This window comes from Lemur catta, chromosome 1 (genome assembly GCF_020740605.2).
Source record: "Lemur catta isolate mLemCat1 chromosome 1, mLemCat1.pri, whole genome shotgun sequence".
In the NCBI taxonomy this organism is placed as follows: Eukaryota; Metazoa; Chordata; class Mammalia; order Primates; family Lemuridae; genus Lemur; species Lemur catta.
The window spans coordinates 230,613,360-230,640,950 of NC_059128.1; the positions used below are offsets into that span (position 1 = coordinate 230,613,360).

Sequence of the window (27,591 nt, forward strand, 5' to 3'; positions counted from 1 at the left end):
ATATTTTCCATTGCAAAGCCACTAATCCTTGTGAGTCATCAATTTTACTCTAGTTCATGTGTCCATTATGTTCTCTACATCCCTTTGTCTATTTCATATGTGCATAAAAATAAGACTAAAAACATTTACATTTTTCAAAAAAGCAAAATTTTTAAACTTATAAGCATTAACTCAGAAGTCCCTGCTCTACAGTCTGTACAATTTTAATATATTTCTATAATTCATTGTAGGAATAAAAATTTAGAAATAGAAGAACTGCCGATTCCACATATTAATGATCATGAGCTTTGGAAAATTTTATATAGAAAATATGAAGTCACTGCAGTTGCCAAAATAAGGAACTTTACGTTGACATTTCTCAGATGCTATTAATAAACCTGTTTTAGAATGTTTGGTGGACATACGCTTTTCTTGCTCCCCCATTTTTTTTGTAATAGCTTCATTTCAAATTCTATTCCCCTCTCCACACACCAAACCTGTTGCTCACAGGTGCATCAGTCAGTCAATTATGTGCCATGCCATAAGTTTCCTAGAAATTCACTATATAAAATCAAAGTAGATATTGGTAAAATAATAAAAAAATTTTACAAAGTGTGCACTAGGCATTGTACATTCATGGTCTAATTTAAAAGCACCTATGGGATAGATTTAAACATGAGGAAACTTAACCTTATTTAAGCAAATTATCCAAGGTCACACAGTTATTAAGTGGCAGGGTCAGAACCTGAACCTAGGTCTATGTGACTAGGAAATCTATTCACGTTAAGTCTGTACAATATTGCTTTATATCTACATACCACTTAGATTTTAAAATATTTTCAAACAGATTATCTAGGGTTTAATCTCACAATACCCTTGAGAAGAAGGTTCCTAAGGATCAAACATGAAACTCCCACACCCAACTTTACTTAAAAGTGCCAGAACTGGATGAAGATCCTCTGACTTTTAGTCTACTGCTATTCGCCTTATAGCTCATGCAGTACCATTTTTTTTCATTTAGTACAACTCACTGCTCTCCCCTTCCTTCCCATATTTGGATGATAACCATGCCTATTAGTAAATATACATGCTGTAAAAATAAGTTGCTCATTGCATTAATAAAGTCCATTTGAGGTTTATACCTATTCTATTGACCATGATTTGGAAGGTTATTATTACTGATTTACATTTGAAAGCTAATACCTAGTGCACAACCATAGGAGGAGCTATGATCTGCAAGAGTTAAAGCTGTTTAATCTCCTTGTCTAACTGTCCAACATTCATTCAATAAACAATTTACTGAGTACCTACCATGTACTTCAGTATTCTGGTGCTGAAGACACAACAGTAGAGACACAGTCCTTGAACATCTAGGAGCTTTATGGTTTACTGATGAACAGCCCAGCCAACAGCAATTAATACAACGTGCTAGAAGCACAACTAGAATAGAAAATATTGTGTAGTAGTGTACAGGACTGAGTGGCTACCTCTGCCCATGGGGGAAGAAAGCATTCTCGGTGGTGGCAATAATCTAATAATCTATACAGGCAGTGAAAACAAGACCTCAGATTAAGAAAACAAGAGGTGTCACAGGCCCTTATGTGTTATTTAATAGTGGATTATAGCACAATTCCCTAATAAATATTAAGATTTCTACATTTAACTTTCATAAATTGATAAAACTAGTCTCCGAAATGTCTTCTTAAGTTCAAATCACTTGTGTATATTAACTGAAAGTTCAAATCACTTGTGTATATAAAGTCAACGCTTATTTTTATATTCAACCTTAGCAGAAATTTAGTCAACCATTCCTGTTGTTAATCTTCCACATTTCATCAGTAATCTATGCTATTGCTTTCCTAAGTTCTCTAAAATTGGAGGAATTGTGAAGTAAAACTGCAGACTCATTCAACCACTTTCATATTGACATTTCCCCCTCTAATACTCAAAGCTTTCTAGCTGGTTTTCTCTTTCCCATTTGGGGCTCAGCCAGACAGGACTGGTTTGGACTTCCAAAGCACTTAAGGAATTCTTCTTATTTGGTGGAATGTCACCTGGGCAATGAAGCAACACTACTTATTTTTTTCCTCTCCTCCAGAGATCAGGGAATCCAACTATAGAGAAAATTAATAGATAAAACTATGTTTATATCTGTAGCAGGCACAGCTATGTAAACATATCATTAGTACTATTGTCCAGTATAGGTCATTAAGTACAAAATGCTAAAATTACAAATCCACAAGAGATATTAATAGTCTTTATTACTTAGGGAAAGCAATATCTTCAAGGTTATGTTTTCTACTAGGCAGCATCGATAGGCCAGTTTTCCTATTTTGAACTTACTATAAAAATTTTTTTGTTAAATTGCTATTATTCTAGATTTATAACTTTTTGTTTTCCTTAACAAAATAATACCAGTTTATTGTAGAGAATTTGGAAGATACAGAATATATCTACCACTCAAAGGTAATGATTCCATCTTCCTCATTTTTCAGCTGTCTTTTTAACATATTCTTCAAATACATTAGTTAGAAAACTAAAAGGTTTAATGAGAATATGATTTTATATGTTAACAAAAATGGCAATTTAAATTTTAAAAACAAATTTGTAATTTTTGTAAGGCCTTTCAAGGCAAAAGAAACACGAACTTTCTGAGTTTGCAGTACAAATAAGAATTTAACCCCAAACAGAAAAATACTCATCCCTAAAGCACATTGTTTGAGGTCAAAACATTGGCACTACATTACATATGAGAAGGGTGTACACTGGGTTGGGCAAAAACCTGGGCAAAACAATTTCTGTACTTTCACAAAACACTACTCATTAAAATCTGAAGAGGTCATTTGGAGTTTCACAAATGGGGAAAGCTAAGGAGGGATAAAAGTCCTCTTAATTTAAATTTACCACACAGCTGGTCAAGGAATTGACTGGAAATGGCCATTAATTAGGATTTTAGGGAAGAATGGCAAAAAGAGAAGGATCGAAGTCAGCAATATCTTGGCTTAATTACCTTTAAGTTTATGATCAAATCAATTTGTTTTAGTTATATTTCCAGCCCAATCAGTTTTTGAAGAATTACTTCCCTCTCAGGGAAATCTAGTCACTTTTCCCTATGCTAGCCTGGGCCTCTGGCAGACCACGACACCGAAACACCATCTTTCAACGCCTCCCCATTCAATCGAGACTGTCGCATTACCAACATCCCCTGTTTTGAAGATAGTGTATCTTTATTCCTACAACTGTCACCTCCCTCAGAGAAGAAAAAGCCCTGCTTTTGCCCTTCCAGTCCCACCCGAAGCATGTGAATGCCTATAGAACCTTTCCCGCAGGGATGTCAGATTTTAAAACCCTTCGAATTACTGAGAAAGCAAATTCGGAGGGAAGCCTTTCAATGACTCCGCAGTGAGGGCCATATCAGGGACATTCCCTCCCAAGCCTGTCTCAACGGAGACGCCTCTGCCTCCAGGGTTTTTCCTACCTCCCCGCTCCCCAGCCTCGGGGAGCTTTACTGAGGGTAAAAGACAGTGAGGGCCTTAGCCAAAGAATGGGCTTTGAAGAATGGGACCTGACCACTACTGCAGACCCCGAGGAATGGCTGAAGCAATCCTGCTACCCGATGCCCCAAAGACTCCGAATAGGGAATCATAATGGCCGCACTCACTTCCAACCCTAGGACATCTCAATCCCCAGGTAGCAGGGTCGACCATAGTGGGGGAGTTGGGGGGGGGGTGTCAAGAGATCTGGAAAAATGAGCTGCTAGCCTGCGCACAGTGACAGAGGAGATGGCCTTCACACTCCTCCTACTCTTCCTCCTCCCCCCCTTCTCCTATCCCCGCCAGTCGCCAGTTACCGGTCGCCTCTCACCTGCTGGAGCGCGAGGTGCAGAATCAGTCCTGATCACAGACCCAGAAGCTCTGTCACTACGGGAGGGGAAGTCTTCGGCAGCGGTGGGGGGCGGGTCTAACCAGTCACGCGACCTCGAGCTCCGCCCTGCCTCCCCCATCCCGGCGCGCCGCTTCTCCGGGGCTTGTATTTTTGAAGATCGTTTGAATATTACTTTTCTTGCATTAAACGAAAAAAGTAAACTTAAGGCTTCACAAAGATTTGTTGTAAAGTGCAAAAGGCGTGGATGACAAGGGTTAAAGTGCATTGCTAAGGAAGTGACGTTCACATCACGATCTAGGGACCGGAAATGGCTATGGCGTTCCGTCCCTTTGGGGCCCGTCGGTAAAATCCCAGGCTGTAAGGTTTGGGCCAATCACGTGACCTCCAAATTTGAGGCGTGTTGGAGGGTTGCCAATTTATCCGGCGGATTTTTAATCACATTTGTTTGTTTTTAAAATACCTCATTTATGTGAGTTTTCCACAGGCTTCTTTACATTTAGAAGAACCAGCTATGTAAAACCCTATTAGGAGACAAGAGCGTTTGAAGGTCACTCTGGAGACTACCAACTGGGAAGAACGGGGTCCGGAATGAGCTTGCTGATGTGGGACAGGAAAGGGAGGGGTGGCAAGATCCGGATTTTACCGCCAGGGCCTACCGAGCAAGCCCCACAAGTAGTGTCGTAAGGGATGGGAGGAGGAGCATGTCACCAGACGGCAGAGCCCTTCAGTAGAAAGATGGAGGTCCCAGAGTGGAGGGGGAAGGGTGCCCGGAGGCGAGCAGTGCGGCTGCGCGCGAGGCGCCGGACGCGCCGGCGCGCAGAGGGGGCGGGGTGAAAGGTCACAGCGCGGCGGCGGGTCTGGCTGGCGGCAGCTGCGGGCGGGAGGCGAGAGCCCTGTGTGCACGTGTGGAGAAGCGTCTGCACCAGCGCGGCGGCGGGAGATACCACTGCTGCCTCGGGAGACTCAGGGCTGCGCTCGACTCTCGCGGCCTCGGTCACCCGCTCAGCTTCCTGCCCAAGGCGAGGAGGCCAGCTTGCGGGGTTGGTGGCCCGAGCGGAGGACGCGGAGAGCTGAGGGCGGCGAGGGCTACGGCGTTGATATCGGCGGTAACGACGGCCTCAGTAGGCGGGGAAAATGAAAGGGTGAGGAAGGGCAGCTGGACTGGGCCCGATCGGAGGGGTAGAGGGTTCCCGGCCCATTTAGAGGGAGAGAGCTGCGAAGGAGGGGAGAGAGAGCGAAGACTGGGCAAAGGGGGATTTCTAGGTATCTCAGGGACCGAGGCGAGGCTTGGGCTGTTGGCGGGCTGAAGGGCCAGCGGAGGCAAGACCCGGGGAACCCAGGATTTGGGCCCGGAGGACGAGGGTAGGTTAATTGGAGACTAGCAGCTGAGTGGGCAACAGAGAAAAGCTATTGTGAGGCGCCTGGGGCCTCTTATCTGGGAGCGGACTACCGAGCCATCGCGGCCCGCCACTCCAGGTGTAGTGGTGTGGTTGTCCTCTTCTCCACATCCACACTCAACACTGGAACTGCCGCCTTTGACAACCTTTCACTTTTACTCACGCTTGGGAACTGTGCAGAACCTTCTGGAGAGAGAAGAAATTGGAATAAAGAGGATGGGAATGAGTATTAAGAGCTAGTGACTCAACTAGATTTGGGTTGGGTCAGAGCGAGTGGAGGAGGGGGAGAGAGCGCGATCACGGTATACTTGGGGTGCCAAAATGTTTTAGGAAGTATTGTGGATCAGTAGGTGGAGCTATTTCTTCAGTAGTTCGCTGTTGCCCCCGACTGCGGTGAGGGTCTTGGGTTACTACGCTGCTTTCTTCAGGTAATTGGCAAAGTTAACGTTCGGTCTGTCACAGTTTTAGATGAAATTAGGGACTATTTTGGTTTGACTGTTTCCACTTGGATAAAATGTTTTTTACCCTTAAGTTATATACTGTTAAAGATAAATTTCATAACATTGTCTTAAAGCATTGCCTAGCTAAGCTCCGTTTTGGAAGCTTGCTTACCTTCCTTAGAGAAAAGAAGTGAAACTTACGAATGTTAAAAGCTTTCTGAGATGCTCAGTTTTTTTCTATTGTAAGTCGGTTAAAGAATTGTAACTATGTTTTAAGCTTAGTGTGAAGCCTTTCAAAGTAGCTGTTCAGCACCCTTTTAAGGATGAAATAAGAGTCACTTTTCAGAGTAATATCATACTGCCTAAAGGATCTAAATGTTATGTGTGTATCTGTGTTTGAGATCGATGAAGAGATTTCGAGAAAGTTTAATTCAGTCTTAGGTCTGTAACATTTCCTTACTTTAATTTTGCTTTAAAAACTGGATAGTCATTCTAATGTTGAATTGCATGTTTTATAATAAGAATTAAAGTTTAGGAAACATGAAGATATTTTCACAGTACCTGAATTATTTCCCAAGTTCTAAAGAGTTTCAATTAGGAAACTAGTTGAGGAATATAGGGAGTATTTTCTCCACTTGGATCGTGATCTAGGAATTTGGGCTATTTTGTATATGGTCCAACATACTTGGAGAATTTTGTTTTTCTGGTAGACTGCGCTCCTTATGTGTGGTTGCTCTCTGTTTTTATATTTTCATTGCCAGATACTCAATACATGTATCTTGTTCTGTTAAAGTAAGAAAAATGAGGCCGAAGAGTTCCCAGTGTTGAAGCTGCCATGGATTTATAAAGAGGGGCCCTAAGAAATTATTCTGGATGCTTAGATCCAAAATCTTTGATCTAGCTAAGTCTCTATAGGGTGTAATATTCTTTCTGCTACCTAACTTGGCAATTGAAATGGGGCTAGTGATATTCACAATCTACCTTTAATTAATATACTTATGAAGCAATTATCTTTTTGTTTGGAATGGATATTTATGTGTAACCTGATGGAGGCAGATACCTAGAAATGAGCAACTGGCCAGATTTAGAGGAAACAGTTATTGAATCTGTACCTTATGCTAACAACTATGCCTGCGTAATTCCTGTTACCTCTTATGATTGGGAGCTTGGAATTGTGTTCTTTTAAACTTTAAGATGATTTCATGGGAGTAGTCCCTTTTACTTCCCAGATGAACTCCCAGGTAAGATGGGACTTTAAAAATTTTTTTGCTTCTAAGTCTGTATTTAAAGCACTGAACAAATGAGAACAGTATAAGTTTAAAAGATACTAAGGTCCTTGAGTTCCAAAACTTGTATCACTATGCACATATGGTCATTTTGATAGTCCTGACTCTTGATTTGGAATGGCCTGTGAAAGGGAAACGGTGGTCCAATGTGGTTTTGTACGAAATCTCATTTGTTAAGTGTTTTATTGTATATTGAGCTAACTGAACAATAAGTTGAATAGAAATATCTAAAATTGGAAACTGCAGAATGCCCAATTCCAAGTCAATCTATTATTTAAATATTTTACATTGTTGCCTATATTGCCTGTCATTTTGAAACTTTTAAAACTTATTTTATCTGGTTTTTCTTCATATTTATACTATGAGTATTTTTCTTAGCACTAAGACATTCCATTGTATTGGCATATATTTGCCTTTCTTCCATAGTAGATAAATTTCCAGTTATTAACTACTGTATGTGTTTATGTGCATGTCTAGAAATTTGAGATCTAGAAAACGTTGCTTCCTTTTTACTGAAGTTGCTTGTTTTTATAAACCAGGGACATTGTAGTTTGAATTTGTGGATGAATTTTTATCTGTTGTTCCTTTCTGGGGAAGATTCTTTCAAGAGAAAAGGTATGCCATAGACAACCAAGACTGAGGTGGCAATGTAATTAGTGTAATAGAAAGTAAAACTAAATCCATTTACTCTTCAGTTGTAGTAAAGGGATGTAAATTCTAGTAAAAATGTCTTTAACAAGATATGAATACTATATGTGACTAAAGTAAAGATAGGACAGTAGGTAGTAATATAAATATAGAACAGTGTAGTTTACTAACTGAAATATTTAAAGAAGCCAATTTGACTACATGTTACTAGAAAATAAAAGATTCTGCAGTCAAAACTATGAAGAACTCAGAATAATGGTTACCTCTGACAGCATGTGGACTGGGAAGGGGCACAAAAAGTAATTCTGGTATGCTAGAAACGTTCTTTATCTTATCTGGGTGTTGATTACAGGGTGGGGGGGTGTATGTAAGTAAAAAAGAAATCGTTGAGCTGTACACAGGATCTGTGATTTTTTTTTTTTTACACTTTAATAAAATTAAATTTTTTTAAGATTATAAGCCAGTCAGGCTGAAGCCACATTTGACAACTCTTACAAGCCTACAATTCATATTCCTTGCTTCTGTGAAGCCAGTAATTGGTGTTTTATTGATTGAGATAGTGAATTTTAACAAATGCTTTGTGGTTTTTTAAAGCTCATACGTTCATCTTTATATCAAATGCTTTGTTATGTTATATGTAACAAATACTTTGTTGAGGTGAACCATATAAAATATAACCTACCTGGACCATAATTTTTTAAAAAAAAAAATCAATGTAGTATCCTAACTATATAAAGAAGAAATATAAGGAAATAAATTAGAATAAAATCTATTTTAGTATGTAACGATCTGGTATAACTATGCCACAAAACATAAGAAGATCAAATGTTTGTGTCTGTCTGTAAATTGAATCATTGTATAATTTAGGAAGTATGTCTACTACCTATATAGGTGTGTGCTTTGGTGACTCATGCTGTGTTGCCACCTGGTCTGATTTCTTCCCAAAATTGCAGACAACTCTTGGTAAAGGTCCTAATGAAGAATAATCAAGAATTTCTGGGTTGGAAAAGATTTTTAAAAGTCTTTCAGTAGGCCAAGCACTCAGCTATTGCATCAAAATATTAATATATTCCCTGTTTACTATAATTTCAAACATCCTGGCTGCTGTTATGTGAATATTACTGCACATGTGATTGGTAGAATGGGAAAGTGGGACTAGTACTGTCATTGGTTTAAATATGTATTCCTGTTATTGCAATTTATGATCAAATTAATTTTACATTGTTGAAAATTAACTGTATTGTCAACTAAAATCTCTAAATCATGTAAAGCATTCTCTTTCAAGCTCAATGCTTTTTCCAGACCAAACCAATATTTATATTAGATTTCGTTTTGCAACTTCCTCTATTTTGGCCTGTGGAAATATTTTTGACTCCTCATTTTCTCGTCCAGTTATTAGCTTTGGCTTTCAGCTTTTTGACATCTGAAAAGATAAACTTTCTCAGTTATTCAAGTGTCCTTCATGTTTTTTTTTTTTTAAACAAAACCTACAGTAACCAGTAACTAACAGTAGAAGCCAATAGAACCATCCTTTCCATCATGAAAATGTGAATTGTAACTGATACTGAAAATCAGCTATTGGACAATTTTTAAAGGATATTTGAAACAACTTGGATATGTGAATCTACTGTAAATTTTATGAAATGTAAATACAGATCAAATATTTTTTATTTTTATGTTTGTTTATTTGCTTATTTATTTTTTGAGACAGCGTCTCACTCCTTTGCCTGGACTAGAGTGCTGTGGCGTCACCCTAGCTCACACCAACCTCAAACTCCTGGGCTCGAGCAATCTTCCTGCCTCAGCCTCCCGAATAGCTGGGACTACAGGCATGCGCCACCATGCCCAGCTAATTTTTTCTGTATATATTTTTTGCTGTTCATATAATTTCTTTCTATTTTTAGTAGAGACGGGGCTCGCTCTTGCTCAGGCTGATCTCAAACTCCTGAGCTCAAACAATCCGTCCGCCTCAGCCTCCCAGAGTGCTAGGATTAAGGCATGAGCTACCGCACCTGGCCCAGATCAAATATTTCCAGGCAAAATTAACACCTGAATTGAAGTATGCTGTAAGTGTAATAAATTGGATTTTAATTTTAAAGTTATTTCATTAATAAGCTTTATTTTGCATACATGTTGAAATCATTTGTCCTTGTTAATGTGGATGTTAAAAAATTTAAATTTTTAAATTTTTATGTAACTCCAATTATATTTCTTTTGGACAGTGCTATGCTAAACCCATAAAAAAAAACCGAAGTTGTGTAAAATATGATGTCTTTCCTTGGAATCTAGTTCTTAGATGAGTCCTGGCGCGGCAGCTCATGCCTGTAATCCTAGCACTCTGGGAGGTCAAGGCAGGAGGATCTCTTGAGATCAGGAGTTCGAGACCAGCCTAAACAAGAGCAAGATGCTGTCTCTACTAAAAATAGAAAAATTAGCTGGGCATGGTGGTGTGTGCTTGTAATCCCAGCTACTCAGGAGGCTGAGGCAGGAGAATTGCTTGAAGCCCAGGAGTTTGAGATTGCTGTGAGCTAGGTTGAAGCCACAGCACTCTAGCCCAGGTGACAGAGTGAGACTCCGTCTCTAAATAAAAAATAGTTCCCAGATGATAGATATTTCTAAATGTTTCAATTTGTGGGCCAACACATATAGTTTATGACTGTTTATACCTCTGGTGAAGGATTCTGAGGTCACTCCTGGCTTTTGATTAAAGTGTTATAATCCAATTACCTTGTCTGCCATAGGTGGGAAAGGAATGGTTGCAAGTGTCTATTTGTCTTTCCTGAACTAGTGCAACCTATATTCTGCCTCTATCATTGTTGAAGCTATTCTTAAGGGAATACCTTCTTTTTTAAGTCTAGAGGCTCCTTATCTCAGTCCCCTATAGTGGTATAGTGAATGCTTGTTTATAAAACTGCTTGGCACACATATCTAATGATTTCTTTTGGATAATTTCCTAGGAGTGAATTTTTTGGATCAAAAGATACTGGCATTTTTAAACGTCTGATACTTGCTGCCCATTGACCTCCAAAATGATAGTAGCAATTTATACTGTCAGCAGTGTATAAAGTACCCTTCTCTCTCCAAGGGCTGATTGATTGGGAAGGGGAGGATCACTTGGAAAAACCTTAAGAAAATGGAAGACATTGTGGCTGCCATTTCAGCCGTGGGTGGTATAAATTTCCGTTGTTTGGGGTACGTTCTATCCATTGATAGTTTCCTTACAAGTTGGTTTTGAGTAAATACTAGCATATAGCCCTAACTCTAGTTATTACTTTTCTGATTAAGTAATAAATGGCATTCCCTGCCCCTTTTTTTAAACCACTTTTTTACTGGTCTTTTGTATGGCTTTGTGATTTGCTTATTTGTTTGTATAATTTACAAGCAAGTCACAGAGTTTTTGTGGGATATTGTTTGCCTTAACTTTAAATTACAAAACAATCGAGATCATGTTATTTAGAAAATGGGGTTGAGACATTCAGATTAGTAAATATTGTCCATGTGTTGCCTATGTTTGGGGCCCACATCATTTGAAAGAAAATTTTTTGCAGGTGGAACTTTTTTAACAAGGGTAAGCAAGAAAAATATTTTGTACTTAGGAGCATTTTAAACTTTTCTTTTCCAGAAAAGGCATATTTAAAGATATATTTGCATTTCCCCTTCTAGTCTATGTAGTTTATTGTTTGTCTTAAAAAGGAAACTTATTGTAATGCAAAAAACATTGAACTAAAAGCAACCAAGTTTTAGTTCTGTGTGCCACAAATGATAGTAGGGTCACTGATAAGTTTCTTGATCTCTGGGCCTTGGTTTCTTTGTCTTTAAAGAGAATGACTTGAACCTGAACAGGAACTCATGTGCCAGTTTTAATCTGTTAATGGTATCTAGTCTGTTGATAGTTTTGATGAGTTCTCAAGACTGCCAAAAAAGCTGGGGATGGGGGGGGCTATTACTCATACCTACCATTACTGCTGTGGCATGTGTGTCACATGTTAGCCATTCCTGATCTCTATTAGTGCTAACTTTCTATGATACCAAGAAACAAAACCTTGGAGTCATTTGAATTGTTCTCTTTTAAGCTGCTTTCTTCAATTTGCTCTTATACATGCCTACTCTTCCACCCTGCCCCCTCATGACACTCTTTTTATAGCTACCTAACATGCCTACTGGGCCAACCAATAGATTCTCATTTAATCTTCTCAGTATCTCTATAAAGATGGTATATTATCTATAATCTACTAATGAAAGGAACAGGCACATGGCCAGGCACAGTGGCTCATGCCTGTAATCCTAGCACTCTGAGAGGCCAAGGTGGGCAGATCGTTTGAGCTCAGGAGTTTGAGACCAGCCTGAGCAAGAGCGAGACCCCGTCTCTACTAAAAATAGAAAGAAATTATATGGACAACTAAAAATATATATAGAGAGAAAAAATTAGCCGGGCATGGTGGCACATGCCTGTAGTCCCAGCTGTTCAGGAGGCTGAGGCAGGAAGATTGCTTGAGCCCAGGAGTTTGAGGTTGCTGTGAACTAGGCTGATGCCACGGCACTCTAGCCCGGGCAACAGAGTGAGACTCTGTCTCAAAAAAGAAAGGAAAGGAAAGAAAAAAAGATTATTCTGATTACATTGTGGTGGAGTTATCTCCTTGGCTCTAGTGTTATTCTTCTTCATTAGGTTCTTAGAATTTGGACTGAAATGGCTTGAACCATAGTGCTAAGCAAAAGGGTATAGGAACAGGTTATGAAGATATTTGAGGAAACAGAATTAACAAGAATTAAAATAGGACATAAGGATACATCTAAAACTAAATGTCTGTATTGGGTGAATTATAGAGAATAGTGATAAATGCTTTAATTTCTTGTAAAGAAAATTTTGGGTGTGTTGAATTTGAGATTCTTGTGGAGATCACTAGTAAGCATTCAGAAATACATGCCTGGATTCAGAGATTTGGAAATAAAAACAAAATCATTTAGGTGGTCATAAAGGAAAAGCCATAGCTGGGAAGGAGCTTTCCTAATTGAATACATGGTTGACAGTAGAAAAAAAATTTCAAAGAATAATTTGTTCTTTTTAGGTTATAGTTAAGTAGATTGTATCTGTATATTTATCATTAGTAACCAACCAAATGATTGCTGAAATTTTTTTTACTTCTAATACTTAACAGTCACACAATTTGGAGAGTTGGTCCACCCCACCGCCACTGTTTTGATTCTTGCTAAACCTGTAAAACAGTGACTGTCAACCAGGGGCAAACCTCCCCCCCCCCCCCCACTCCATGTTCCTCTACCCCTTCCTGATTATTGGCAATGTCTGGAGACACTTTTGGTTGTCATAACTGGGTGGGGAGTGTTCTGACACCTAGTGAGTAGAGACTAGAGATTCTGACAAAACATCCTGCAATGCACAGGAAAGCCCTCCACAACAAAGAATTATCCAGCCCTAAATGATAATAGTATTGAGATTGAGAAACCCTGCCGTGAAATCTAGATGAAATGGGAAAGCCCATCAATTATGTTAAGGATTTAGAGATTCTTGGGTTTCCCAAAAGTTTAGTAATTTCTTGAACTATTTGAGGTCCTGCCCCTAAGTATTATAGTTTAGAAGAGGTAAAGTATAAAAAGAAATGCTTATAGCAGTGCAGAGTTGTGCCTTGGAAGGGGAGAAACAGGGTGTGGTGGTTCACACCTATAATCCTAGCACTCTGGGAGGCCAAGGTAGGAGGATCCTTTGAGCTCAGGAATTCGAGACCAGCCTGAGGAAGAGCAAGACCTGTCTCTACCAAAAATAGAAAAAATTTGCTGGGGGCAGTGGCACACGTCTATAGTCCCAACTACTCGGGAGGCTGAGGCAGGATGATTGATTGCTTGAGCCCAGGAGTTTGAGGTTGCAGTGAGCTACGATGACACCACTGCACTCTAGCCAGGGTGACAGAGTGAGACTCTGTCTCATAAAAGGGAACAGGGGGAGGAGAAACAGTAATATAGTTCATATGAGGTAGAAATCTCAGTGGGTGACATGACAGGTTAAGGCCTCATGAGCAGTTAGTATTTAAGCTGTTATTTGATAAATTCTGAGTGGGCTTACTTTTAGGTTGAAGGAATTTGTTCTCTAGAGGAATCCCTCTTTCATACAATTTACTTGAAGCAAGAGTTTAGAACCAGATTACTGCCAGCTTAGAAAAAAATCACCTACTCTCTAACCCCTTGAAATTTTTAAATCAAAGGACGATGGGCATGCTTTGATCCTTGCTAAAAGATGCTTTGAGATTTATGCAAATGTACTTATCAGTACACATCAGAAAAACGTTTCCCGATAGATCTCTCTCCTTTTTAAAATAACCTTGAGGAGACTCCTTTGAAGGGAACATGGTGTAGCTGATCTTACACTATAGCAGAAGTTCATGGATACAGGCCTGATTCTGGCTTTATTGATAACTGTCTGTATAACTATAGGTACATTTGTCTTGGGGCTTCAGTTTTGTCATCTGTAAAATGAAGACCCAGTCCAGATCAAGTACTACACAACAAACGACCAAGCAGGTGAAATTTTGTGCCAAGGTGCACTTAATACCCATTGAAAGTATAAATAGGCTTTAAGCTTTTTCTGTACTTCATTTTCACTTTTTGCTGTATAACTTTAAAAGTCACACTTTGGACCAGACGTCATATGCCTGTAGTTCCACCTACTCTGGAAGCTGAGGTGGGAGATCACTTGAGCCAGGAAGTTGGAGGCCAGCCTGGGCAACGTAGCAAGACCCCTGTTTTTAAAAAAAGTCACTTTGTACAGAGAAGGGCTCACTTTTATGGAGTCATGTCCCCATCTTGTGGCCTTTCTGAATATTGCTACTAAGTTTGCTTTTACAGTTATGGGCATAATTGGCATTACCTTTAGTAGTATGTGAGTACCTTTTTAAATTATTTTATTTTTTTAAGAGATGAAGTCTTGCTCTGGCTCTGTCACCCAGGCTGGAGTGCAGTGGCATGATCAAAACTCACTGTAACCTTGAACTCATGGGCTCAAGTGATCCTTCCACCTCAGCCTCCCAAATTGCTGGGATTACAAACGTGAGCCACCATGCCAGGGTTGAGTGTTTATTGTCTGATGTTGCTGTGCTAAAATTTAACATGATTATCTCATTTTATCACACTGCTTGTTTTATAAGCCAAGGGTACTACTACCATATTGTAAGCCCAAAGGTTACGTATATGAAATTTGACTAATGAACTAATTTTGTGGTGTTGACACAAATTAATAGCTAATAGGCTCTATAAAGAGCAGGCTAGTAGCTGCATTTTCACATTTATGGACTCTATGGACTACTAAGTGGGCACTTTTGCAATTGTTGTTTCTTATTTATATCACAATTTATCCCACTTTTAGTTCCTTAGTTTAAAAACTTTGGTTTGTAGATGCTTTGGGGTTTGATTGTTATAGATTTGAAAAAGAGGAAAAAATAGCATGTCAAGTAAGTTTACTTGAGCTAAGAGAATCATTTAGTTTCTTTAATAACTGTTGTCTTCAATTTTTTGTAGTTAGGGTTATAAACTCTAGTGCTAACAGGGGCCAAGCAGATAAGGTAAATTAGTAAAGCAAGAGAAGCTGTAAATTTAGGCTTTATGAAAAATCTTCTCATTTAAATATTTATTAACAACCAACTTAAACACAAGAATGAAAAACTATGGGTCACATAGATGTGACTACATAGCTGATTTAACTTTTAGGCCAGCAATTTGGGACTTATCTACAGAGTAAAGGTCTTAATCTACTGATAAATTAAGATAGCCTACATTGTTAAAGTATATTGGAATCTTAGCAGAAGTAAGCAAACAGTGTACTGGTCTAAAACCCAGGTTTTAGAGTCACAGCTCCTCTATATTAGCTGTGTTACACATATAGTAAAGCTAAAGTATACCTTACTGTACTACTTGTATAGGGGAAATTATTTGTATTTTAAGTGAAACTCTTCTGATCATATGGCATATTTTTTTCCAGTGACCTATTCCACTTCTCTGTACCCATCTTTAACCTCTATTTCCTCACCAGATTTCTCAGGTTTAGAAATGTATACACATGCAGTGTGAAGTTTACTTTAGCTGAGTGTTAAATTTGGATGTTTTACATAACAAGCTTAATTACAAAAGTAAAGATTCCAAGGTGGGACTTAAGAGTCTGAATTTTTAACTGGGAAGGTTATCCCTGTATAACCAGGTTTGGGTGTTTTCCCCCCATGAAAGGGAATTCTTTCATGTAAAAAGTCTAGGTGCATCCCCTCTACAATCCAGTTGTTTTTATCTATTAGGGTTGCTTCCAGTCACATTGGGTAACATTTAAACTGCATTATTTAAGTAATTTTTTTAAGTGCTCATTCTTACCTTAAAAGTGTTTGACACTATTTTGATAGGAAAAAAATAATATCAGAACATGTAAATATTTACAACAAAGGCAAAAACTATGACAGACTAGCCTGAGACTACTGAATTTGGAAGGCGGGGGGTGGTCTGTACTGGAATGGAAGGCTCATTCTCATCCAGCTCTTATTCTGTGTTTCTTCTATAAATCGAAGTCTTGGTACTGCTGGAGATTGAGAGGTAGCAGTTTGTTAAAGGCTTAAAGGTCTCGGCTCCTTTTACTTGTTCTTTCCAATAGTAATGCATAAATAAGGCTTCAGTTGCTTTCTACTGTGAGTTTTAGTGTCAAGAATAACATGCCTGCAAAGTACTACAGCTTGTGTCTATGTAATGAGTAATTTTTCTTAACTTTGTAGTGGAAATTTCAAATGAAAATAAAGAGTACAATGAACCCCATTGTCCAACTCCAGAAAGTAGGATGGATCAGTCCCCATGTTATTTTATCTTTGCCTGACCCACACTTTTCCCTTTTCCTTTTTAGCTGGAGCATTTCTAAGGAAATCCTAGGCATAGTACCCTACTCTACCTAGAAATATTTCTGTGTAAATCTTTAACATAGAAGGACTTTTTTAAAAATACAATTACAATACCTAATATCATCTGATCTCATACCTAGTCTATATTTAGTTTTTTCCTGTGTCTCATAAATGTCTTTTTAAAATAGGCTTTCACATCAGAATCCAAAAAGGTCCACAAATTGCAATTAGCTGATAAATGAGTTGTATCCAGAATATATAAAGAACTCTTACAATTCAGCAATAAGACAAGTAATCCAATTAAAAAGTTGGAATTCTTATGGCTTAAACTAGTGTAAGAATTCTAAGTTTTTTCCTAGGCCTAGACCATAGGAAAAATAATTAAATAGACATTTCACCAAAGAGCATATACAAATGGCTAACAACCATACAGAAAGGTGCTTAGCATCATCAGTCATTGGAGAAATGCATGTCCTATGAGATAGCACATCACACCACTGAATGGCTATTAACAAAAAGGCAATAAAAAGTGTTGGCAAGGATATATATAGAAACTAGAACCCTAGACGTTACTGATGGGAATGTAAATGTAGCCTATCAAGAATATTACAAGGATGAGGTGGGAGTATCGCTTTATCCCAGGCATTGGGAGGCTACAGTGAGCCATAATCATGCCACTGCACTCCAGCATGGGTGACAGAGCGAGACCCTGTTTCTAAAAAAGAAAGAAGAAATGTTACAAGGAAAGAAATCCAGATGTGTCAGAGTAAGCTTTGTGATATCATTTGAACAAAGACTTAAAGGAGGTAATCTGTAGCCAAGGTTGGAGAGGCCACGCACTGACGTAGGAAAGCTGCAGGTTAAGCAGCAGTTGAGGATCAGAAATTCAGTCTCAGTATGTTTACTTTGAAGTGTCTACTAGACATATTTTGGATCTAGGAGTTGGAGTACAAACTGGCTATAGTTTTAGGAATGTATCATTGCAATTTTGTTCATGTTTTACCTTCTGTTTAGAGTGCATCTCTTGTCCTCCCACAAAACAAACTCCTAGTCATCCTTTAAACCTAATATTCTAAAATATTAAAATGGAGGGTCACCTCTGTTAGAATGGTAATGTGCCATTCTAATATTATTCTGTACTTTACATACATACACTATTTACTAGCATTTGTATTGTATATACAAAACTCCTTTGCATTCCAGTTACTTAGCGCATAGGTATTCAAATATTTATTGAAATAGAACTAATTTATGCTTTGAATAGGCAACTCTACTGTGTTCATAGACCTTTAGGAAAATTTAGAATGACTGAGTTCTCTTTTCTTTTCTTTTCTTTTCTTTTCTTTTCTTTTCTTTTCTTTTCTTTTCTTTTCTTTTCTTTTCTTTTCTTTTCTTTCTTTCTTTCTTTCTTTCTTTCTTTCTTTCTTTCTTTCTTTCTTTCTTTCTTTCTTTCTTTCTTTCTCTTCCTTCCTTCCTTCCTTCCTTTCTCTCTCTCTCTCTCTTTCTTTCTTTCTTTCTCTCTCCCTCCCTCTCTCTCTCTTTTCTCTCCCTCTCCCTCTCCCTCTCTCTTTCTCTCTTTCTTTCTTCTTTCTTTTTGGAGATACACTTGCCCTGTTGCCCTGGGTAGAGTGCAGCAGTGTCATCGAAGCTAACTGCAACCTACAACTCCTGGACTCAAGAGATCCTTTTGCCTCAGGCTCCGGAGTAGCTGGGTGTGCACCGCCATGCCTGGCTGGTTTTTCTATTTTTACTAGAGACGGGGGTCTCACTTTTGTTCAGGCTGGTCTCGAACTCCTGAGCTCAAGCAATCCTCCAGCATTGGCGTCCCAGAGTGCTAGAATTACAGGCGTGAGCCACTACACTTGCCCAAGCTCTGTTCTTAGATTAATTTTCTAGCAGAAACTTTGGACTTTAACTTAATTTTTTAGTTCTTTTAACTTCTAGAAACTTTTCGGTTGTTTACAATCAAGTCATGTTCTTGACATTTCTGCATATCCCTGTGCTTATCCCTTTAATACTACATGTTCTTTGCTAAATTATATTTACAAGTTGATGATATTACTATGATATATTTAGAATATCCACATCTTAAAATAATTTGGAGCTAAGTGATCAGGATTACAGAAGTATTCCATTTCATATCATGTTGATGAGAGTTAAACTATATTTGAACCTGAATTTTTGCTGACAAAGTTACATTTAATGGATGCTTTGAAATTGTTTCTAGCAAGTTCTGACAGTCTAGCAAGAATCAACTTGATTAATTTCTCAAACAGCTACCAAGCTATTTGTAGTATCCCAGATCTGTTTATAACACATATGTACATATGCGCTTAGAAAAAATATTGGAGGAGTATATCAACAAAGTTATTTCTGGTTTTTACAGGATATTTTTACTACTTAAGTCATTTCTTTGATGTACTTTTTTAATAAAATCAAGATGTGTTTCTTTTTAATTAGATGAGGAAAGATTAAGCTGCCTATTTTCTAATGATTTAATATTGTTTCCTTTATTTAGGCTTGATCTGCTCATCCTAATGGGAACATTTTTTAGTAATTAATTTGTTAGACTCAATCTAACACGGTGCACTGTAACTGCCTTTTCTTCCTGTATGAAGTCAAGAGATACCTGGTTATTAATCTTTCAAAAATTGTAAATATGCTTGAAACCTAGTGATTATCCAGAAATCATTCTTAAAATTAAAAAAAAATCTCAAGTTCTTTCACTTATAATTTAGAAGCTTGACTTCCTAGGTTCTTAAAGTACTCTGTATTATTATTTACAATTATACTTCATAATGTAATTTTTAAAAAAACGAACTAAGATTTTTTTAAGTGGATTGGAGTGATTTTTAAATGATATGCTCTAAATATAATCAATGTAAATTATACTAGATGTAAAATAAATTATTGCACCCAATTTGTGCCACTGTGGTAAGTTAAAGAGCAGTGTAGGTGAGACATGATCTCTATTTCAGGACTTTAAAGGATCCTGTATTTTACAGGATAACACTATCTGCAGATTTTTTTTAAAAAAAAATGTGTAGCAGACAGTGGAGAAGTAAACCCAGTATGTTTTAGTCAGAAAAAGGTTTTGGGCAAAATGTGATTTACTTCAGCCTTAAAGAAGAAAAACCAGGGTGTGCTTTAATGAAGAGGGGGAGTTCTGTGAATGAAATGTAACCTACTTAAAGATGACATGAAACTCATACAATTCATTATAGTTGTCAATGCTTGGGGGGAGAAGGCCATATTTACTCAAGTGGCTAGAAATTGAAAGGGACTATACAAGAAAAGAAAATCTCTCTCTCTCTCTCTCTCTCTCTCTCTCTCTCTCTCTCTCTCTGTTTTAACTAACATTTTGCATCTTTAACCTGTGTGGCTGCTGGGAAACTGTTCAGATTTTAAGAAAACATACAAAATATGCAACGATGATTAGTCATAAAAAATAATACAAAACAGTGGCATAAAAATTAAATAATTGAGGCAGGAAAACTAAAGTTCCAAGTGAGTTAAGCCTTTCAAAACTGCCAAATATGACAGGAAGGGCACTTTGCACTCTTTTGTGTTCTTGGTACAGAGTACTTAAACAGGAGGTAAACTTTGCTCTCAATTTTTGCTGCTGACTGCTTAGCAAGGAGCATGTTCTCCAAACTGGACGTTAGAGAGTAATACAGTTTAGAGAATTTTAGCATAAAATAAAATACAACATCATATTTGCCTCTATCCAGATATATCAACTTTGGAAATTTCTTCCATTTTTCATTTTCTTGGGTAATTCTGTTATAATGATCTGTAATTGTTGCTGTTGTTTTTAAAAAATGGAGTTTTGATTTGATTGTCTAAATTTTAACATTTGAGAGAATACTGTTTTAAAAATCACAATTTCTACACATTTTTAAAATAACCTTTCATTTTTCTGTGTCAACCAAAATCGGATCTATGGTGAAGGGGAAGGAGGAGAGAAAAAAAAAGTTGGATCTATACATATAGTTGAAAGTGTTTTTTCCCCCCACGAAACAATGTATTGTGTCTTTTTATGCTAATAAAGTGGATGTAGCATGCTTTATTTAACTAGTCCCATATTAGTGGACACTTAGATTATTCTTTTCTTTTTTTTGCTATTATGAAAGTGTGGTAATTAACATTCTCATTTAATCATTTTTCCAAGAGATTTTCATAACCGAATATGATGCAGATGATTGCTAGAGTGCATTGTTTGCATTTTCCTGCTGTTGACTCTAATGCTGATCTGAAACCAGCACTTTAGTGGATAGGACCTACATAGTTTTCTGGCTGCTCAGTTGGCATCATAATGTTTAATTTTTGAATTCTTGATTTTTATTTTGATTTGGTGTTCTCTGGTTTTGCCACCCACTTAAACATCTTGTTTTAGAAGGCAAATAATGTATATAGGCAACTCTCTATTAACGATAGTGTTGGCAGTAATAGAAAAAATGTAGAATGCTGTCAGGTTTGCCTTATCACATTTGATAAGCCTAATTTAGCTTGCAGTAGTGAAATTAACTTGAGCTATTAAGAATTCCTTTTGTTGACATCTCTGCCAGCATAGCAACTTTGGTAGTATGAGTCTGAAACTTTTTAGCTTTAATCTCTTTTCCCACGGGACCAATTGCTTTGATTACATGTGGTTTCCTAGAAATGCTACTGTTGCATTCTTGGTTGGTAGTTTTCAAACTGGGATGTTTTTCAATGTGTAGATTCTCTTGTTTCCAGAAATTCTGGTTCTGAAAGTGCGGGAGAGAGGTGTGTGTCCAGGCTTGTGAATTTTGAATACCACATCTGTGACTGATATAGGTGGTTCCTGGACCACTGTTCTTGATGAGTAGAATGCACGTAATTATTGCATACTTGGATTATTTTCTTAGAATAAATCACTAGAAGTAGGATCACTTGGACAAAGGAGATGTAATTTTTAGGCTTTCAATACATAGTGCTAGATTGTCCTAAAGAGATATTGTATCTATTTACATCCCATCTGCAGGGTGTAAGAATATGCTGCCTCCTTGCCAATGTTAAGTATCATCAGTCTTTTTTCATCAGTAATAGGTGGATCTAAATTTTTCTGAACTATAAATTACAAGGAAAATTTTGGCATTTAATGTAGAATATTATTCTGGCCTTAGTATTTGTTGTATGCTGTTATTTGTCCCTAAATGTGTACAATTGTATGAAAACTATGAATAGAATTTGGATTAAATGGCTGGCGAGATTTGCTTATAAGTGATAATTTTGATAGGAATATAACGTCACTATGAAAGGGTTGGGTTTAACAGTCATGTAAAAAAGACTTGGTATCCTTTTGATATGTTCATCTTAGCAAATTAAGCCAATTATATTTTATTGAGTACATTTTGGTTTGTTCCAGTAGCCGGATCGAGCTGGGAGATGTAACACCACACAATATTAAACAGTTGAAGAGATTGAACCAGGTCATCTTTCCAGTCAGCTACAATGACAAGTTCTACAAGGATGTGCTGGAGGTTGGCGAATTAGCAAAACTTGGTATGATATGTTTTTTTCTCTTTTCATTTGTTTGTGTTCTTGAACCCTTGTTTTGAATATTAGAGCAGAGAGAGTTAACTGATTTAGTCTCCATATTTTACAAGTGAGGAAATGGAGGTGGTCTACATTCTAAGAAAAATGTCAGAGAAATCAAAATAAAATATTTGAATGTTAAAAGGAAGTGCTCAGTGTTCTTTATTTAATGTATGCCCGTGTGTTTTCACGTATTTAGCTTTACTCAAGGGGAGGCTTAAACTTCCCTAAAACAGTGTATGATTTTTGAGGCCACTGATACTCACAAAGGAGCTGATAAAATTTAATGTTGATAGCAACAGTGTAGTCCTTTAGAAGGGAAGAGTATTAAATAAAATGTGTTATTCTGTCTACTGAGCGTTATATCTTTGTATTTTCCATGGCAGCCTATTTCAATGATATTGCTGTAGGTGCGGTATGCTGTAGGGTGGATCATTCACAGAACCAGAAGAGACTTTACATCATGACGCTAGGATGTCTGGCACCTTACCGAAGGCTAGGAATAGGTAAGATTGTTTCTGATTGTTTTACTTCTTCAAAAAAGCATAAATACATTGTTAATGTATCTAATCTAGTAGGTCAGTTTATTTCTTTTTTGGAATACTGGGAAAGGGTTACTGAATATATAAAATAAGGTGAAAAATAACTAGTGTTTATTTATTAACATAATTCAGTTGGAAGCCCTACATAGATTTGTTATTCACATCCCCTTTTGCTTTTCTGTATTTCTTCTACCTAGAAGTGCTTGTATAAAAAGGTTGATTTTCTGGTAACAGTTTTAAACATACGTAGTTATTGTAGGGAGAGAACAAAATTTTGGAAAATGAGGATGTCTATTGTATACCTTAGAAATTCTATTAGGACACAGTAGCTAAGGTAGCAGATGGGTAGATGTGTAATTTAGAGGTTAATTTATGAAATTACTTATTTGTTTGTCTTATTAATAGGAACTAAAATGTTAAATCATGTCTTAAACATCTGTGAAAAAGATGGCACTTTTGACAACATCTATCTGTAAGTAAAATGCTATTTAATGGTCTTATTTAAAGAGTCTAATTGACAGTAGAAATCTTTACTGGAAACTTTAAAATCTGGTCATTTATTTCACTGTGACTTTGGAAACACCATGGAAGTAGTTATTGTAGTTGTTACAAAGTATAGATAGTTTGTTTTGTTTGTTTTAATAATAGATAAGGAAGCCGAGATAAAACACAGAGCTTTATTATATTGGGATGGGAGCTCCAAAGTCATAGGGATGAAACCAGGATCAAAACTCAGGTCTTCAGAATTCAAGACCATTAATACCATTAATATTAATTTTCTTATGCCATGCTATTTGTACTTTGTGTATTTTGTTTAAGGCTATCAATGATGTGCTCATTTGCAGTAGAGTATAATAATCAAAATTAGAGATTACCTAGTTGAGATTATACTTGAATCTCAAGAGGCTGTAGATTAAGAGCCACGACTAAGATCACAGCCATATTATTTGATAATTCATTTTGGCAATGGGAGAGATTAAATTGTGCAGTGTTATTTTGGGGAGTAATTGAGAAAGTTCAGATTTTTCATTTTCAAAATATACCTTGTTTTTCATCAATCTAGAGAAATACGTTCACATTTTGAAACTAGTTTTTAATTTTTCATCATTTTTTTTCTGTATGTTTATATGGCCTTTGAGTCATTCCTATGGTTATTTATCCATTATTTTTATATACAGGAATCTTTTCTCCCCTTAAAATAAAAAATAAGATAGGTAGAGTACTTTGCCCTTTGTTTACTTCAAGGATGAACACTGTTACTGAGCTTCCTGATCTTAGCCAGCTGTCTTGCAAATGTAAGAATTAGGTTAAAAGTGTTAAAATTGTCATGAAAAGGTTTTCAGGAAACAAGTACCTGATCTTTGTTGATTACAGGTAATTGTGAAGAGGATGTAACAAATGTCTACAATAGTCTAGTTCCAACTAATTTGGAATCATCTGTAGAGAACACTTAAAAGATGATGAAACCTTAATTTTAATTTTTTTTCTGATACTTTTATATCTCAGGCATGTCCAGATCAGCAATGAGTCAGCAATTGACTTCTACAGGAAGTTTGGCTTTGAGATTATTGAGACAAAGAAGAACTACTATAAGAGGATAGAGCCTGCAGATGCTCATGTGCTGCAGAAAAACCTCAAAGTCCCTTCTGGTCAGAATGCAGATGTACAAAAGACAGACAACTGAACAAATAACAAATGAACTTTCTTGCACTTGCTTGTCGCCAAATAAAAGAGAGGCCCATTGATTATTTTTCCCCCCCTCTTTCTTTTTAAGCATTTTCTTCTCCTAGTTCTTGTTTTTCCTTCTTTTCTTTTCTTTTTCTCCAAAAGTTTAAAACTTTCAAGGACTTTAAAAAATAATCATGCTTGGATTGTTTTAGTTCTCTTATTTTTGTGAGGTGGTTCGATTGAAGGAAGGAGAAGGTAGAGCTGTTTAATTTCATGGTTAAGATATATGGTCCCCAAAAGTTGGGTGTCAAATAATTTCAGATTTTTTAGCTGGTTTTTTTTTTTTTTTTTAATGTCCTGCTTTCACATTGAAGGGCAGAGCCTAAACAATATTGTGTATTTCAAAAGGCAAAAAGAAGCAGCAGCAATATCTTGTTCTCTAATTAATAGACAAGTTTAGTGTGTTTGTGGTACTTTGGATTTTTTAAGATTTTTGTGGGATACAAATCCCTAGACATTGCCTTCACTCCACCTTTAGTCCTTCTGAGCACTCTCTCAGAAGTTGGACCATTGTTATCCTTGTAAGAAATATTAAGCTTATTTTGATTTTTTTTTTTTTTTTAAGCAGTTGTTTCTTCTCTTCTTGCTGGTGGGTGGGGCAGTTTGGGTAGATAGTGTTAAACTTTGGTCTAAGTATTTGAGTAAAACTGCTTTTTTGCTAATGAGTGGGCTGGTTGTTAGCAGGTTTATTTTTCCTGCTGTTGATTGTTACTAGTGGCATTAACTGTTAGAGTGTGGGCTGGTGAGATTAATTTTTTTTAATATCCCAGCTAGAGATATGGCCTTTAACTGACATAAAGAAGTTTTTTGTGATTTAATTTTTTTCTCCTGTCGTTTTTCTTCAGTAAACCCAACAATAGTCTAACCTTAAAAATGGAGTTGAGGTCCTTATAGGTCACTACCCCTAAATAAACCTAAAACAGGTGTTTTCTCTTGGACATATTAAAAAATACCTGCAAGGAAGCTTAGATGGACTTGTGACACAATAAATGCATTAAATGTCAACTAATGCAGGTGTTAAAATTGTGGCCACTGAGCGTTTGGTTTTATAGGAAAGCATATCTAGACAGTATTTTTGAGAATAACATAGCTATTGCTTATCTGTTGGAGAACAGCCCAGATTTGTTTACACTATGTGCCTACGATATGGAGTTTAAGGATTTGGGGTAAGGGGAATTATTAAACATATGGCTTCTATTCTTGGAAAAGGAGAAGTATAAAGTGTTAATAATGCAAATGTCACTGTGACCTCCTGTACTGACAGTACTGATTTATGCCAAGATCATTTTCTGGCACATAGGGATTAGCTTTGACAGGTTGCTAACTTTTTGTAAGATGGGAAACATCTGAAATATTCATGTTTTCTTCCCATAGTCCCTATCTCCCAATATTTAGAAATTTTTAGATTACCAGTACTGATGGCCCAAGAAATATCTCAATTACACTTTAAAACAATGCATGGGCTTGAGTTTTCTGTCATTAGACTTTAAAAGGAAATTTGATTCATAATATTTATCCTCTTATGTAAAATTTTGGTGTAAAAGTCTCATCTCCAAATATGTTAAATGACAGAATTATTTTATAAAATGTTTATGCACACTTTATAACCTTAAGTTTTTATTTGAGAATGTGAAAGTACAAAGTACATAGACTTCAGCAGTCTTGAGTGCCAAGAATAACACAGAAGAAGAAGATAATTAATATAGGGTTCTAATCTTAAGATGGTAAAAATGTAGACAGACCATGCTGGGTTTTTGGGTATCAGTTTCTTAAACAGTCCAAGTCTAATCTTAGAAGAAAAGTTTAGTGTTGAGCACCTTTACCTTCATAGATAAGCTTCAGCTTGCTCTTGCCAAGAGAATAGTGCTTGAGTTACAGAAGGCGTGATTAGTTTGAAGAATTCAGCCTTTTTGTAAACTTTCGAGATATCAGAATAGATTTTGATATGTAAATGAGTTTTCTGAGATGACACTGCCTCAATTTCTATAACCGTTTCACCTGGACTATCTAATCAGTCCTATGAATGTATCCCTAAATGTGGTTATTGAAAACCGAATAGCTGCCTCATGACAATTTAAATACATGTTATTTAAGGAGGAAAAAAATATTAAATTTTGAATTGAGTGTGTAGGCTCCCTATATGATTATAGAGTTTTGTTTTCCACACTAGTCGATGACTTAAATTGTAAATGTTTGTAAAGGGTTAATTGTCCTACATCAAACATTGTATTAAATAATTCCATCCACTTACAGAGGAGGAGGAAGATTTGGAAGAGGTAGAAGCTGGGCACTAGTTCATATGCCTGTGAGTCAGTAAAGACTGAAGTAATGTCCCATGTGTAGTTGGTTATTTTGATAAAAGTATCTTTGAGATAAAACAATTCTGTTAAACTGGAAGATCACAGGATATATCCATCATATTTTTCAGTACAAATAGTTTTATTGTGGGGCAAATAGGTTAAAATTATACTGTATGGTAATTGCATTTAGGTTCTAAAGAAAAGAATCCGTAGAGAAATCTATGCAATATATAGTTTGTCCAGATTAGTTTTCATTTGGGGAATGAAGTTCTGCAGTATCTCCAAAGCAGTTTATTCAGCAATTGAAAGTCCTCCAAAAAGAGAACTATTGGGAAACCATGGTGTGTGGTGGTGGAAAAGAAAAGCTCCCTCAGTTTTTTGGAGGGAATAACTTTAAAAATACTTAAATGGCTGAGTTTACTTGGTGCAGTTAAGAATTAAACTTGTCAATTTTAACATTGCTGTTACATCTGAAATAAATTTATGTGATGTCTATAAATGTCAAAGAAAACTCTTGTGTTGAATTCTGCAGTCAGTGACTGTATGTAGACATTGTGTACTGTTGCCCATACTGCTTTTATTTACCTTCACATTTCTTTAAGATCTAATTGAAAACCCATTAAAACAGTCCAGTTGTAATCAAGGCATCCTAATTGAGACCTTTTGGAACTTCGTGGATACACTGCCCAATATCTGCAGTCCATTCCCAATGAGAGAGAAAATAAGATCTGAGGAATTGTCCTGCTGCTGTATCTTGAATGTAATTGTTAAAAATACTTGACAGTTTAGGCCATGGTCTGATTACTGATGTGTATTGGCTGCAGATATGTTCATTTTTTTTTTTTTTTTGTAATGAGGAAGGAGTTTAGTAGTTGAGTGAGTTGGGAATTGGTTTTTAAGTTTTTTCCTAAATATTAGACAGACGTGAATTTAAAATTTTGTCTTTAACAA

The 27,591-nt window shown here is 36.8% G+C and overlaps 2 protein-coding genes across 5 annotated transcripts in view; one reads left to right on the forward strand and one right to left on the reverse strand.

The window, feature by feature from the left end:
* ATP6V1A (ATPase H+ transporting V1 subunit A) overlaps positions 1 to 3,938 on the reverse strand; it is a 54,127-nt gene extending 50,189 nt beyond the window's left edge. The window contains exons 1-2 of one of the 2 annotated variants that reach the window (XM_045540251.1): positions 3,844 to 3,910; positions 1,291 to 1,419 (exon numbers count right to left, since the gene is read on the reverse strand). The gene's annotated coding sequence lies outside the window, so the exon portion shown is untranslated. Of the gene's footprint in view, positions 1 to 1,290; positions 1,420 to 3,843 lie in introns of both variants that reach the window. The other variant, XM_045540249.1, reaches the window with a different exon arrangement.
* Positions 3,939 to 4,648: 710 nt separating this feature from the next.
* On the forward strand, positions 4,649 to 27,132 carry NAA50 (N-alpha-acetyltransferase 50, NatE catalytic subunit). Of its 3 annotated transcripts, none has more exons than XM_045540253.1 (5): positions 4,649 to 5,006; positions 21,904 to 22,037; positions 22,457 to 22,576; positions 23,018 to 23,084; positions 24,119 to 27,132. In XM_045540253.1, exons 1-5 carry the CDS (start codon positions 4,999 to 5,001, stop codon positions 24,294 to 24,296), a joined length of 507 nt encoding a protein of 168 aa, XP_045396209.1. In that variant the 5' UTR covers positions 4,649 to 4,998; the 3' UTR covers positions 24,297 to 27,132. The 3 variants fall into 3 exon arrangements, with proteins under 3 accessions (XP_045396209.1, XP_045396208.1, XP_045396210.1); XM_045540252.1 differs by having other exon boundaries at positions 4,676 to 5,006; positions 21,901 to 22,037; XM_045540254.1 differs by lacking the exon at positions 4,649 to 5,006 and adding an exon at positions 9,626 to 9,701 and having other exon boundaries at positions 21,901 to 22,037.
* The last annotated feature ends 459 nt before the right edge of the window (positions 27,133 to 27,591 follow it).

Bases quoted from the DNA above. Each gene is read 5' to 3' on its own strand.
- NAA50 (XM_045540252.1), top strand. The intron at 22,577-23,017 runs GTAAGATTGTTT...TCTTATTAATAG, and splicing joins TTACCGAAGGCTAGGAATAG to GAACTAAAATGTTAAATCAT. The intron at 23,085-24,118 runs GTAAGTAAAATG...TTTATATCTCAG, and splicing joins ACTTTTGACAACATCTATCT to GCATGTCCAGATCAGCAATG.